Source organism: Artemia franciscana, chromosome 12 (genome assembly GCF_032884065.1).
Source record: "Artemia franciscana chromosome 12, ASM3288406v1, whole genome shotgun sequence".
NCBI lineage: Eukaryota > Metazoa > Arthropoda > Branchiopoda > Anostraca > Artemiidae > Artemia > Artemia franciscana.
In genome coordinates this window covers 540,333-555,734 of record NC_088874.1, presented here as the reverse complement: position 1 = coordinate 555,734, position 15,402 = coordinate 540,333, and the positions used below count along the sequence as shown (strand labels likewise).

Below are 15,402 nucleotides of genomic sequence, written 5' to 3'. Positions count from 1 at the left end.
GACAAATTTGTTTTTAAAAATAGTCTATACATTTGAAAAAACTATTATAAATGATCTTTAATCGTTTCATTTTGTCCTGTTAGTTCGAAACTTCACTTTCATGCATGGATAATAAACAAAATGAAAACGTGGTTTTCATTTTGTCAAAAAGCGGTTGGCGTCTATAAAATTCTGAAAATTTACTTTAAACAATTCTAAACTACTTAATTAAATCAATCTTCGAAACACACATTTTGTAAAGGAATTATATTAACTTTAGATAAGCAAAACAGAAAACATTCACTATCCTAATCTTTAGTTTCAATTAGTTTCAGGGGAATTTGTCTGGGGCGGAGAAATTATTAGGAGCGAAAAAAAAATTCAAAAAGAATAATCTAACGGTTATCAATTTGTTTTTTCTGAAATTTTACTTTTCTTAAAATAAATTAGAGGGCAAAGTTAATGCATAAAAATAATTAATGAATCATTAGTTAATTAATAAATTAAGAACAATGATACAAAAATTTCGATAGAAAAATTCAGCTACGATAGGAAAATTCAATACATACGAAAAAGAGACAGATGGGTAACATAAACGTATTGGTATTCATTTTCCCCGCATAATTTACACTTTTTAAGCTTGAAGGTGGAGAACGAGCAGCAATCAAGGAAAAAACGTATTTTTGCAAAACTGAAACACAAATTTTTATTAAAAGTGATTTGCCAGTTATAATTATATTTAGTATTAAGATAATTTATTTTAAAATAAGCACAAAAAGTTGATCAGAAGCAAATCAGTTTTCAGTGGATTTCTAATAAATTTTAAATGGTAGTCTACAATACAGTTTTGAATAGATGTTTTGAATATATAATCCAAAACGAAGTATGACGTCATAGTTAACTATATTTCAGTCAAAGGTTAAATAAATTACTTTTAGAGCCGACATCACTAGAAAGACTGACGTCATGTTAAACTAAATGACGTCACTATTAGCATAAATAGATGATGTGTATTGCTCACAGCCTCAGTACAAAACTATACGTTGTTGTGAACTTTGCTTAAGAAATAGATATACTATGTTGAAGTTTCTGCCCAAGCTGCACAGAATTTATTATAAATCAAGATTCGAAATCGAAGGAAAGAATATCAAGGAAATAAATGCAGAATTAGACATGGTATTTGAATTTGTCGAATATGTTCTTGGAAAAGGTGGAATCACTTGTATGCAAACAAAATGTATCGGTGGTCAAACACTTTTACACCATGCTGTTTGGGAAGGAAAAGCTGATTTGTGTAACTTACTTATTAAATCCGGTGCCGAATTAGATGCAACGAATTTTCATGGTGAAACACCTTTAGGTACAGCTATACGCACCAGTAATCTTGATCTAGTCAAATGCTTTCAAAGTCAAAGTTCTAGTACAGCTGTAAGCACCAGTAATCTTGATCTAGTCAAATTCCTTTTGAACCGTGGAGCAAATCCAAACTGCGGGGAGTGTTTACACATTGCTGTTAGGGAAGGAAGAGCTGACATCTGTAAGTTACTTGTTGGTTTTGGTGCTAAGCTAGATGCAATGAATGCAATAAGGGATACACCTTTACTTATTGCTATAAGAAGTAATAATTTGGAACTTGTCAAATTGCTTTTGAAACGTGGGGCAAATCCAAACTGCGGGGAGTGTTTACACCTTGCTGTTAGGATAGGAGGTGCTGATTTGTGTAACTTACTTATTAAATCCGGTGCCGAATTAGATGCAACGAATGTTTATGGTGAGACACCATTAGGTACAGCTATAAAAACCAGTAATCTTGATTTAGTCAAATTACTTTTGAAACTTGGGGCAAATCCAAACTGCGGGGAGTGTTTACACCTTGCTGTTGAGAAAGGAAGAACTGATTTGTGCGAGTTACTTATTGATTTTGGTGCTAAGCTAGATGCAACGAATGTTTATGGTGAGACACCATTAGGTACAGCTATAAAAACCAGTAATCTTGATTTAGTCAAATTACTTTTGAAACTTGGGGCAAATCCAAACTGCGGGGAGTGTTTACACCTTGCTGTTGAGAAAGGAAGAACTGATTTGTGCGAGTTACTTATTGATTTTGGTGCTAAGCTAGATGCAACGAATGTTTATGGTGAAACACCTTTAGAACCAGCTATACGCACCAGTAATCTTGATCTAGTCAAATTGCTTTTGAAACGTGGGGCAAATCCAAACTGCAGGGAGTGTTTACACCATGCTGTTTGGGAAGGAAAAGCTGATGTGTGCAAGTTACTTATTCAATCTGGTGCCGAATTAGATGCAACGAATGTTTATGGTGAAACACCTTTAGGTACAGCTATACGCACCAGTAATCTTGATCTAGTCAAATTGCTTTTGAAACATGGGGCAAATCCAAACTGCGGGGAGTGTTTTGGATTTGCCCCACCTTTACATATGGCTATAATAAATAATAATTTGGAACTTGTCAAATTGCTTTTGAAACGTGGGGCAAATCCAAACTGCGGGGAGTGTCTACACCTTGCTGTTACAAAAGGAGGTGCTGATTTGTGTAACTTACTTATTAAATCCGGTGCCGAATTAGATGCAACGAATGTTTATGGTGAGACACCTTTAGGTACAGCTATAAAAACCAGTAATCTTGATTTAGTCAAATTACTTTTGAAACTTGGGGCAAATCCAAACTGCGAGGAGTGTTTACACCTCGCTGTTGAGAAAGGAAGAGCTGATATGTGCGAGTTACTTATTGATTCCGGTGCTAAGCTAGATGCAATGAATGCAAACAAGGATACACCTTTACTTACTGCTATAAGAAATAATAATTTGGAACTTGTCAAATTGCTTTTGAAACGTGGGGCAAATCCAAACTGCGGGGAGTGTTTACACCTTGCTGTTAAGAAAGGAGGTGCTGATTTGTGTAACTTACTTATTAAATCCGGTGCCGAATTAGATGCAACGAATGTTTATGGTGAGACACCTTTAGGTACAGCTATAAAAACCAGTAATCTTGATTTAGTCAAATTACTTTTGAAACTTGGGGCAAATCCAAACTGCGGGGAGTGTTTACTCCTTGCTGTTGAGAAAGGAAGAACTGATTCGTGCGAGTTACTTATTGTTTTTTGTGCTAAGCTAGATGCAACGAATGTATATGGTGAAACACCTTTAGGTCCAGCTATACGCACCAGTAATCTTGATCTAGTCAAATTGCTTTTGAAACGTGGGGCAAATCCAAACTGCGGGGAGTGTTTACACCTTGCTGTTAAAAAAGGAAGATCTGAATTAGAAATGGTATTGGAATTTGTTGAATATGTTCTTGGAAAAGGTGCAAACACTTGTATGCAAACAAAATGTATCGGTGGTCAAACACTTTTACACCATGCTGTTTGGGAAGGAAGATCTGATTTGTGCGAGTTACTTATTGATTTGGGTGCCGAATTAGATGCAACGAATGCATGTGGTGAAACACCTTTGGGTACAGCTATAAAAACCAGTAATCTTGATCTAGTCAAATGGTTTTTGTTTTTTGGGGCAAATCCAAACTGCGGGGAGTGTTTACACCTTGCTGTTAAGAATGGAAGTGCTGATGTGTGTAACTTACTTATTAAATCCGGTGCCGAAATAGATGCAACGAATGTACATGGTGAAACACCTTTAGGTACAGCTATAAAAACTAGTAATCTTGATCTAGTCAAATTGCTTTTGAAATCTGGGGCAAATCCAAACTGCGGGGCGTGTTTACACCTTGCTGTTGAGAAAGGAAGAGCTGATTTGTGCGAGTTACTTATTGATTTTGGTGCTAAGCTAGATGCAATGAATGCAAACAAGGAATACCCTTTACATGTTGCTGTAAGAAATAACAATTTGGAACTAGTCAACTTTCTATTGGTCAAAACCCAAACTGATCCAAACTGCGGTAGAAAACGAAGGAGAAATGCAGAAGAGCATGAAACTGTAATATTACAAGAAAAGATGGATCTTGATAATGCAACGTTGAGTGTTTTAAAAAGATGTCGAATAAGTAAAGATGCGATGTCGAAATAGTAAAAGGTAGACGAAACATCCAGTGAAACGATTATTTGCCATTTCCATAAACCAACTGTTAGTTTAAAATTGTTGGTTGTCTTTTTCAAAATTTATATGTTTTTCTGTTTGTAATTTTGCTGCTTTTGGCTAATAAAATGCCTCTTCATTAGTATTATTGTTTTGCAGTTTTGATATTTTAGGTCTTTAATTTGCTTTTATCTGTTTTTGGTATTTCTACTTTATATTATTTTCTCTTCCAATAAAGGTATATCATTTTTATACCCGCTAATGACTCTGGAAGATTTTTTTTTCTTCTTTTTTTTTTACAGAAAGTTAGAAAATTTGGCACCAAAACGAGTATTATGAGTCTTAGCTGATAAAAAAAGGACACTTGACCCTTTTTCGACAGAATAATTATTTTCAAGTTTTCCCTGAGCATAATTTTTTTTTTATGCTTACAAATAAGCGTTTTAAGCTTTAAAGGAAAAAAATTACTAGTCCTATTTTGGGAGAACTAACATTTTGGATACACAAATTTTGTGTCCTCTTATCCTTTGCCTAAACATGGTTAATTTGGTTTGTCCTTCCCATACAGTTCCTGAAAATTTCAACTCTTGACTCTAGTCGTTCAAAAGATATTGCAGAGAACCTTTTTTTATAGTCTGGATGATTGTTCAGTTATTGCTGGGCCAAGTCACTCCTTACTGTTGGAAATCTTATGCAAGTCCTTGGTTTAAAAAAAAGCTAATTAAAAACGATTTTGTTTGAAAAAGTGAATTAATCTTTTGCATTGCTAATCTGATACAAGATCCTTCAATCTTTATTAAATAAAATATAAAAAAAAAATGTTTTTACAACTGAAAGCAAGGAGCAACATCAAAATTAAAACAAACAGAAATTATACGTATACGAAGGAGTTGCATATTCATAAAAACCTCCCTCTTTCGCTAAAGTTTGGCTTTTTGTCCGAATTCTATAATAGAAAATCCCGAAACACGAAGTCCTTTAAAAAAAAGTTTATCTAAGAAATTCTAAAAAATTTGAGCTGAATATCTCCCCCCTGAAAATTTCTTACGGACGATACTGGATGATTTTTTTTTTTTTTTTTTTTAGAACAGTTTTATTTGGAAAAGACTAAATGCTGATTGTTCTTAAAATAATGCCGGAAATTCTCCATTCCATGGAAAGTTCTTCCTGAAATTATTTCCCAGCCTTTAGGAGAAAGATACTCCCGCGATAAATTCCTTCAGTAAAATTTATTTTGTAAAAAATCCCAGTGGAGAAATCAACCCGTGGAAAATCCCATGGTAAAATTGAAGTGGCAAAGAGAAAGTAGGACAAATAAACAGAATATCGTATAGGAATTCTGAAAAATGCCCCCAGCGTAAAAGTTCCATTGGAAAGTTCACCCCCCGGAATCTTTTTCCACAAAATAAGTTTTTCAAAGAAAAGTAAAGAGCTGCATTAAACCAAAAGCGATTAGAAATAAAGTCAAATAATATTCCAACGTAAAACTACCACGTGTCACCGTCAATAAATAAAAGAAACCCAAAATGAACAGAAATTACAATAAATAAACGAGTTAAACTCAATTCAGGCAAAAATTAACATGAGTAAGGCTGACAACCCCCATGCCTTCACAAAACCAGAACATATTTTGCACCTTACTGAAAACAAAATATATTTGAAATGTTTTTACTTTTTGAGTTTAATAAATAGAAAATTCTCTAAACTTTAATGAATAAAAATCAGTATATGTGTATGTGTATTAAACTCCTTTTTTAGTAAAGTGCAAATCATGTTCTGGGTTTGCTTATACACAGGGACATAAAAGAGGAACAAAAGCCCCTTTTGAGGTGAGGGGGCATTTAAGGCTTATGCGGAATGAACTATCTGTCAATCAAAAGTTGAACAGGGACAAGAATGTATAAGAAGTTGAATATTGACTTTTGCACAAATACTCTATGATGTATGCATCAGAAGATAAACCAAACTACTATGCTATAAATTCATTTGATTCTCTTCCACGAGTAAGAAGTGCATTTAGGCTATCATTAAGTGATTAAGTTCCTACTTACCAAAGAACTTACAGGCGTCAACTTGGCAAAAGGGTATAGTTTCAAAACCTTCTTTAGAGAAGCACCTTGTGATGAATGAGTCTGCTAATAAAAACATAAAATAAAAAGGTTTTATCTTTTCTTTTTTATTACAGGCTTAACGGCTCCATCACAGCTGATTATATGGTGCCAGTCCTGATAATTACCTACCTCTGCCGTCAAGCTATTCCATGAGGGAACTGGTTGTCGGGTAAAACTCGTTTTCAGATATTTTTGGTGGGAAATACCTTGCTCAAGGTAGACCAGACGAGCTGTACTCCGGCAAGTTGATCGCAAGTGCTTTACTGTGTCAGGAACAAGCTCCAGTAGCTCCTCTGATCAAGGGTTATTCATGCACCTGTTGAAAACCGATACAAACATGACGTCGAAGCTTTCCTGGATTAACTGTGGGGTTTTAGCTATTGTGCTACTAGAGGTTGACGCACGAACTGCTCGATTTTGAATCCATTGTAGTGATGCAATGCGGCTTTTTGGGGCACCACCGAAGAGAGGACGTGCATATCCCATGGTAGGTCTGATGCAAGATATGAATAGTGGCAGAATACTCATCAGAGAGGGGACTTTTGCATCTTTGGATAACTCCTAACTTGTTGGAGCTGTTTCGTTTTCGATGCGTTAAAACTGGCAAAACTGGCTTTCGAAATTAAGAGCTCTTTCGTTTTCGATGCGTTAAAACTGGCAAACCATCCGTCTGCCCACTCCTCAATTTTCTCCAGGTCAGCCTGAAGCTCCTTTTGGGGTTTGCTGGAATCTTCGTTCTTAGCAATTGATGTGTTTTGTTATGTGATCAGCAAAGAGGTGAGATTTCTTCACAAGGTTCTCCCCTAGGTTGTTTATGAACACCATGAAAAGAGTTTGCCCAAAAATACTTTTTATGGGTAAGCCTGATAAGACTGGGTGTTTTTTTTTTTTTATCAAGCCGTCGAGCACAACCTAAAATGAACGTTGACAAAGAAAGTTAACAACACTTCAAATAGTCGACCAACATAGGCCCATAGGGTTTCAGTTTACAAAGATGTCCCTTGTACCATACACGATCAAAGGCTTTTACGATGTCAAAGGAGAGAAGGTAAATATCGTGCCTCTGAAAAAGAATTTCAACCACTCTTGATACTACGCAATCAGACAGTCTAATATAGATCGTTTTCTGCGAAAACCGTATTGCGTGTCTGCTAACAACAGATTTTGTAAAAAAAAAAAAAAAAAAAAAAAAATCCGGGTCAAGAAGGCCGTTTCCTTTCGTGGCTGGTTCATGGAAACTGGAAAGGGGTTAGAGACTGAATATTAAACTGCAAATCCTAAAGGCCTCGTGTGGCTGAATATTCGCGTTTGACTAATTTATTTTCGGGCTACTAAATAAACTTTTCGATCCGTCTTGAGTGTTCTCTTCATCTAATATCAACGTCATTCTTTGTGCAAAGGACCACTGTTCAGATGTCGTGATGGTGAGATAATGACTAAATAACCATGAACTCAATAAAGTAGTTTCTTTATTAGCCCCCCCCCCCAGGTGTGGGTCAAATTACAGTCTTTGTATTTTTTCTACCGAGGTGATTAAATATTAGTACGCCTGTCATTGTGATGTTTAAAGCATGGTTGATTTCTGATGATACCTCAGGCGATTAGATTTCTGAATCAAAAGGAAGGTATGAAACACACATTTAAACGTGAAGAATATCGCAAAAAAGATTAGATTAAAACGTTAGTTTTCAAAATAAAGTCAGTGAGATAAAATTATAACAGTAAAACTAAAAATATAACAGGGAGGGGGGTCACGATTCTCAGATCTTTTAGGTCTTTTAAACGGCAAAGTAAGAATGACTGATCATACCCCATTAAACCAAATTTGACGAGTGAAGCCAATAGAACAAAATGAAAATTTTATTCTACAATTCATATGCTAAGCAGATTTCCAAGTATGTTTATTACGTAGCAACGTCGCAACGTCGATTGAGAAAACTAAGCTTTCAATTTTACTACAACTTGAAACGTTTGTTTTCATAGACTCGTTCTAACAAACATGAAGATTATATTAGCACATGTTAGAGGGCAAATCAAACAATTCGTGGTAACGAACTGTAGTAAGGAGCGACCCGACTCAATAGTAAACGAAACTCTAAAAAACGGAATTTTGGTGCTAAAAGATATATCAAAAGAATTGGATTTTTATACTGATTTTAAATATATAAGTTACATCAAATTTAGTCTTTGTCATCAAAAGTTACGAGCCTGAGAAAATTTGCTTTATTTTGGAAAATAGGGGGCAACACCACCTAAAAGTCATATGATCGTAACAAAAATCACACCATTGCATTCAGCGTATCAGAGAACCCTATAGAAGAAATTTCAAGGTCCAATCTACAAAAATGTGGAATTTCGTATTTTTTGCCAGAAGACAAATCACGGGTGCGTGTTTATTTTATTATTTTTTTTTCCCAGGGGTCATCGAATCGACCAAGTGGTCCTATAGTATTGCAAGAGGGCTCATTCTAACGGAAATGAAAAGTTCTAGTGCCCTTTTAAAGTGACCAAAAAATTGGAGGGCACCTAGGGCCCCTCCTACGCTCATTTTTTCCCAAAGTCAACGGATCAAAATTTTGAGATAGCCATTTTGTTCCGCATTAACACTTAAAACGAACAGAGATTATTACGCATTTAAGGGGTTTAAAAATACTTTAGCATAAAGAGCGAGGTATTTAGGAGGAGATAAATGCTTCGCTCTTTATGCTAAAGTATTTTTAGTAACTTCAATTATTTATTCTACGGCCTTTCTGATTCAGGGGTCATTCTTAAAGAATTGGGACAAAACAAGATTTAGCGTGAAGAGCGAGGTATTAACGAGGGGACCAACCCCCTCATATATATAATCAAAAATATAAGAATATAAAAGTTTGTTACGTAAGTTAATTCTCAAGTTACGTATATTTTTTAGTAATAAAAACGTCCGTTAAAAATTAAAAGATCTAGTTGCCTTTTTAAGTAACCGAAAAATTGGAAGGCAACTAGGCCTCCTTCCCCACACATTATTTCTCAAAATCGTCTGATCAAAACTAAGAGAAAGCCATTTAGCCCAAAAAAATATTAATATGCAAATTTCATTTTAATAATTTATGTACGGAGAGCCAAAATCAGACATATATTAATTCAAAAACTTTCAGAAATTAAATAAAATTTTTTTTTTTTTGAAATGAAAGTAAGGAGTGACATTAAAACTTGAAACAAACTGAAATTACTCCGCATATGAAAGGGGCTTTTCCTCCTCGACACCCCGCTCCTTGTGTTAAAGTTTGATTCTTTCTCGCAACTCTACTTTTTAAAACAATAAAAAACTTTAGCGTAAAGAGCGGGGTGTCGAGGAGGAAAAGCCCCTTTCATATACAGAGTAATTTCTGTTCGTTTTAAGTTTTAATGTCGCTCCTTACTTTCATTTCAAAAAACTTGTTTTTTTAAGTAATTAAAATAAAGACACCCGATGTTTTAAGGATCTAATGCATGCTCCACAGACCAGCTCTCACCCGATATATATATATATATATATATATATATATATATATATATATATATATATATATATATATATATATATAATTATACATATATATATATATATATATATATATATATATATATATATATATATATATATATATATATATATGTGTATATATATATATATATATATATATATATATATATATATATATATATATATATGTGTGTGTGTGTGTGTGTGTTATCCGCCATCTACAGGCAATTTTAGAAACATATAAAAAAGCAAAATAGGCACGATAACAAAATATCGGTAAAGAGTTGCATTTTAAGATACTTTAAAATATATTTCATAGCTGCCACACCTAAAGGTACTTTGTCGGAAAATATATTTAGTCGCTGCCACACCTAAGACATTTTCTCAAAACGTTATCTAAAGTGTTCTCAAAGGGAGGATCAATACGGCAACAAAAATTTGGAGGTCCAAACTTTGACTGATCTAAACAGAATCGATATATTAAATATTTTCAGTTGTTATATCGAACACATCGAAATCATTATATCGAAGTTAATAAATTTAATATATCAAAATTATTATATCAAACATTGAATATATCCTATATACCAAATATATCGATATACCGGATCAATATGTTGATTAACTGACTATCTGATCTCCCATCGGAGAACAGCTTAGCAGAAACAATTCGCAAAAAAATTATTTAATGCCCGATAGATAATCTCTGAAGATTTAATTATAGACTTGTATTGTTATTTTTTTTTATATTAATATTAAAGAGAAAATAGGAATTCCTCCTCAGTTGAGGGGAATGCAAACAAGAACATATTCAGCGTCTTCAATTATAAGGTTCTCCGAGCTATGACTATTTCAAATCAGACAGGTAAATGGACAAATTGGACTGAGAAAATACGTGTAAATAGGCTATAGCTTCTGGAAGTTTTCTTTTCATGTTGCTATTCCGCTGGCTTTACTGAAAACACAGTATGTGGTTGTGTAAATTTATGACTTCTCTGGTTTTACAACAGGAGATAAGAATATAAATCATAATAAATAAAAAATAAAAATATAACTATTACATAAAAATCTATACGATTAAAAACGTAATAAGAAGATTAACTCTAAACAGAAGAAAAACCAGAACATAAAAAGAGAGGGACGCACCTATAGAAGTCTTGTGAGCCGGAAAATCCCCTCTCGCAATGGAATGTCGAGTTTTTATGGTTTCTCCTATAGCTTCTAATATTCTCCAAGTAATTCACTTATTATTGACGTCTGTCATGCATAATTACCACATCTAATAAGATAGTACTTCAAAACGTTAGGGTAAACCCCAGATATTTTTTAGATTTACTTAGCAAAATATCGTACTAGTTTAGTTATTTCAAAGGAACGTGCTCCAAAAATTTGATGCAAAACTAAACAAAACCCCATCAAACCCTAAATACTTCTTCAAACCCCAAAAAGTGTACTTTCTAGCTATAAAAGTAGAGATCAAATTTTGGAATATACCATAAGTCAGACGTATATGCATAGAGAGAAGAGAAATGCAAGGTTCCACTCCCCCCTCTCATTAATATGAAAAAAATACTTAAAATATCTAATCCACTCTAGAATTTTGGTTACTTGCATCTATGGATATTTCAGGGCGCCCAGCTAAACTTATATAGAGAATTAGAAAAAAAAATCGATTTCAAACAGAATTAATCAATCAATAAATTAATCATTCAATAGCAAATTAATTAATAGTTATAAAGTAAGTAAAGTTGCTATACACATATAACAAAGACGGGCATGCCTATCTCGGGCTATCTCTCGTTACTCTCTCAAGTGCCCACCCACCGGAAGTAGCTTTAGAAAAACATTTATACGAACAAAAACTCAGATATGCCTCATGTCTAATATCTCATGTCTAAAACATACCCCCCCCCCAAAAAAAAAAAACTTCCGGCCCTTCTGCCTGATGTTTAAAATTTATGCACCAACAAAATGGAGTTGTCCCTTTCAAAGAACATGCACACCAGGTGGTACGAGCCATGTGGATGTATGCCATGCCTGACGTAAAGTGTGCCATATACAGTGCGAAGTGCTTCATGTGTGGAGCAAACGCCATTCGGCATACATTCAAATAAAGTAAATACTCACATCACACCCCCAAGACAAATTGGAGAAAATTGTAAAAATGTCAAATAAACTAGGGATTTGAGGTACTAGCTTCAAGCTCCAACTTTTCTATGAAAAGGTGTAGAGTCTTAAATTTTGGATCTTTGCCAGGCATGAACTCGACCATATAAATGGAAATCTACTCCCCAAATTTACTGCTAACTACAATGCGGTTTATAAATGTGGGGCAAACACAGGATACACAGGAACAAGACATATATATATATATATATATATATATATATATATATATATATATATATATATATATATATATATATATATATATATATATATATATATATATGTATATATATCCAAGTGGGTAAGGTATATTTCCCTCAGAAATTATTCAAGGTCACTGTGGACATTTATCATTGTCAAGTTTCAAATCCCACCTTAAAGCACCAAGGACAGTAAAAATAAAAATATGGTGGAACTGGTTGAGTTGATACTTATACAGCAACAAATAAAACAGTGAAAATAAAATATGATTGTTTGAATTGGTTAGGTCGAAATTTACATAACTACAAATAATTTGAGAACTTCGAATGGCTAATCAAATTACATTAAATTACCATGGAAAGTGAAAATGAAATATGATTATTTGAATTGTTTAAGTGGAAATCATGAACATCTAAAAAAAATAGGAACATTGGGATCTCATTTTATAATGAAAAGATCTTCATATGGAGTTATACAGTTTTTCGTAATAGCGGCGACAAATTAAAAAAAAAGAAACTCAGACGAATATTCATCGTTTTTTTTTTTTTAAACTGCTTGAGATGATGTATTTTCCTTTGAAAGAGCAGTTGTCTTTAGAGACCAAGATATTACTAATATTTTAATTTTGTCGGACAAAAAGTGTTGTCAAATTAAAGTAAATAGTTTTGCTAATACATTTTAACGGTTCAATGTGTCAACACTGACGAGAATGCGGCACTGCCTTAAATTTTTCATAATTTTGAAACAGCCAAAACAAAAATCTTAAAAAATCACCAATTTCAGGGATGAGTGAGCCTAAGATGGGTCTAGGTGTGTATTTATTTTGGCGTCCTTGGTACTTTGTAAATCTTCTTTGGGGTCTAAGCCCTGGACCCCAAAAATTCAGCTGATCGCTTTAAGAAAAATATTGGCAAAGTTGGATATATGAAGACAATTAACCCCACACATAGTTAGAGTGAACTGACACACACACACACAAAAAAAAAATCAAGTCCCTCAAAATTTAGCACTTGTTACAAAACTGAGGTGCAAATGCGGGACAAACACAGGAAAACGACGGGTCAAACAAATTTGAGTAAGAAAAATTTACTCCTTCAAGGTAAGCAGATAGCAATTGTCTCGTCCCGCTATTGTAGCTTCCATAACTTCGTGATTTTACCTACCCAAAGAGAATATGATTTCACCTTTCGTGTCAAAAAATACGGATGTAATATGATAAAACTTAATAATACAATTAAGAATATTATAAATAAAATGACAATAAGAATTTATTTATTCATTAATTATTACACGTTTAAAAAACTTCATGGTGAAAATTCCGTTTGTTGCTGATTAAGAAATGGTAATTATTATTTTGATTAATCTGAATAGTAAAATACTACTTAGAAAACACATTTACAGGAATTTTGAAAGAGCTCGAAACGGTTTTTTCGAGGGGGGGGGGTATATATCCTAGTCCCCTCTGGTCATGGTCTTACAGAAACTCCTCAAAAATCACTTCGGATCGAAGGGAAAAGTATACTATCAGAATCACTATTGTCGAAAACCTACACAGGATAAATAAAGCCACCCCCCATTACACCTTGAACAACCAGGAAGATCACTTTTCTGAATGCGTATCATTTATGTGTCCTATTTTTTTCTTTTCTTTTTTCTTCTGCTCCTTTAGGAAATACGCCTGCTGCTACAAGTTCAGAACAATATTAAAAGTCAGTTTATTGAACCAATATTGAAAATATATTGGCTGCAGAGCAATAATTTGAAGTTGAAGTTTCGTCTTCACTCTTTACTTCCATCAGCAAAACTTTTTTTTAAATTAAATAGTCTTGTATGTAAAATCTCAGCATTTCCATGAAGCAAAAAAAAGGAATATATATATATATATATATATATCTATATATATAAAAATAAGTTGTCTGTCTGTCTGTGGATGTGTGGATGGATGTGTCAGGTGACGTCACCTGAAAAAACTGGATCAGGTGACGTCAAAACTGAAAAAACTAAAAAAGGCAAAAACTACAAAAAAAACTAAAAACTAATAAAAAAAATAAAAAAGCTAAAAAACTAAAAAAACTATAAAGGTAAAAACCAATAAAAAACTAAAAAGGCAAAAACTACAAAAAAAACTAAAAACTAATAAAAAAAGTAAAAAAGCTAAAAAACTAAAAAAACTAAAAAAACTAAAAAAGGTAAAAAACTAAAAAAAATAAAAAATAAAAAAAAATAAAAAAAAGGAAAAAACTGAAAAATAAGCTAAAATAAAGGTAAAAACCAATAAAAAACTAAAAAAAAAGGAAAAAACTAATAAATGACGACACTCAAAGAGAAAAAAAAGGCAAAAACTACAAAAAAAACTAAAAACTAATAAAAAAAATAAAAAAGCTAAAAAACTAAAAAAACTAAAAAAGGCAAAAACTACAAAAAAAACTAAAAACGAAAAAAAGGTAAAAAACTAAAAAAACTAAAAACTAAAAAAAAACTAAAAAAGGTAAAAACTAAAAGAACTAAAAAAGAAAAAAATAAATGACGACACTCAAAGAGAAAGCGACCAGGACAAAAGGAATGTTCGATTAGCAATCAACAAAGCACCGGGACACAGGGAGTATAAATGACGACCAGGACAAAACTAAAAAATCTAAAAATCTAAATAAACTAAAAAAGGAAAAAATAAAGGAGAAAAACAAAACTAAAAAACGAATGTATATACAGACCGGTACACCGGGATACAAATGACGACCGGGACACAGGGAATATAAATGACGACCGGGACACAGGGACACAACTACAACGGGGACACCGGGGGAAACAGGGGGATATAAATGACGACCGGGACAAAAAAACTAAAAAGTACAGACCGGGACACCGGGATACAAATGAAGACCGGGACCCGGGACACAGGGAATATAAATGACGACCGTGACACAGGGACACAACTACAACGGGGACACCGGGGGAAACAGGGGGATGTAAATGACGACCGGGACACCGGGACAGGGAATGGTCGATTAGCAATCACCATCAACAAAGCTCAAGGGCAATCATTAGAATCATGAGGTATAGATCTGAATACAGATTGTTTTCCCATGGACCATTATATGTTGCATGTTCAAGAGTCGGTAAACCTGACAATCTATTTATATGCAAAGACAATGGGACAGCAAAGAATGTTGTATATTCGCAAGTTTTACGTAGTTAAAACCATATATATATATCTATCTATATTCACAGGTGGGACATAGGGACACAACTACAATGGCGCGTAACTATTATGGCGCGTAACGACTTACGCGCGCGGGGGGGCTTGGGGGGGGGCGCGAAGCGCCCCCACCAACTAGGTGTTGGGGTGGCGCGAAGCGCCACCCCAACAGCTAGTATATATATATA

At 33.8% G+C, this 15,402-nt stretch overlaps 1 protein-coding gene and 1 long non-coding RNA gene across 2 annotated transcripts in view; both read left to right on the top strand.

Annotated features, from left to right (window-relative positions):
• Positions 1-7,698, top strand: part of LOC136033546 (uncharacterized) — a 31,217-nt gene extending 23,519 nt beyond the window's left edge. The window contains exon 2 of the long non-coding RNA XR_010618939.1: positions 6,218-7,698. This is a non-coding gene — a long non-coding RNA (uncharacterized LOC136033546). The remainder of the gene's footprint in view (positions 1-6,217) is intronic.
• LOC136033545 (putative ankyrin repeat protein RF_0381) lies at positions 80-4,177 on the top strand. Its single transcript, XM_065714286.1, has one exon. The coding sequence runs from the start codon at positions 1,057-1,059 to the stop codon at positions 4,021-4,023; it is 2,967 nt and encodes a 988-aa protein (XP_065570358.1). The 5' UTR covers positions 80-1,056; the 3' UTR covers positions 4,024-4,177.
• Positions 7,699-15,402: the final 7,704 nt, after the last annotated feature.

Coding starts and splice junctions, on each gene's coding strand:
- LOC136033545 (XM_065714286.1), top strand. CDS start 1,057: ATGTTGAAGTTTCTGCCCAAGCTGCACAGAATTTATTATAAATCAAGA.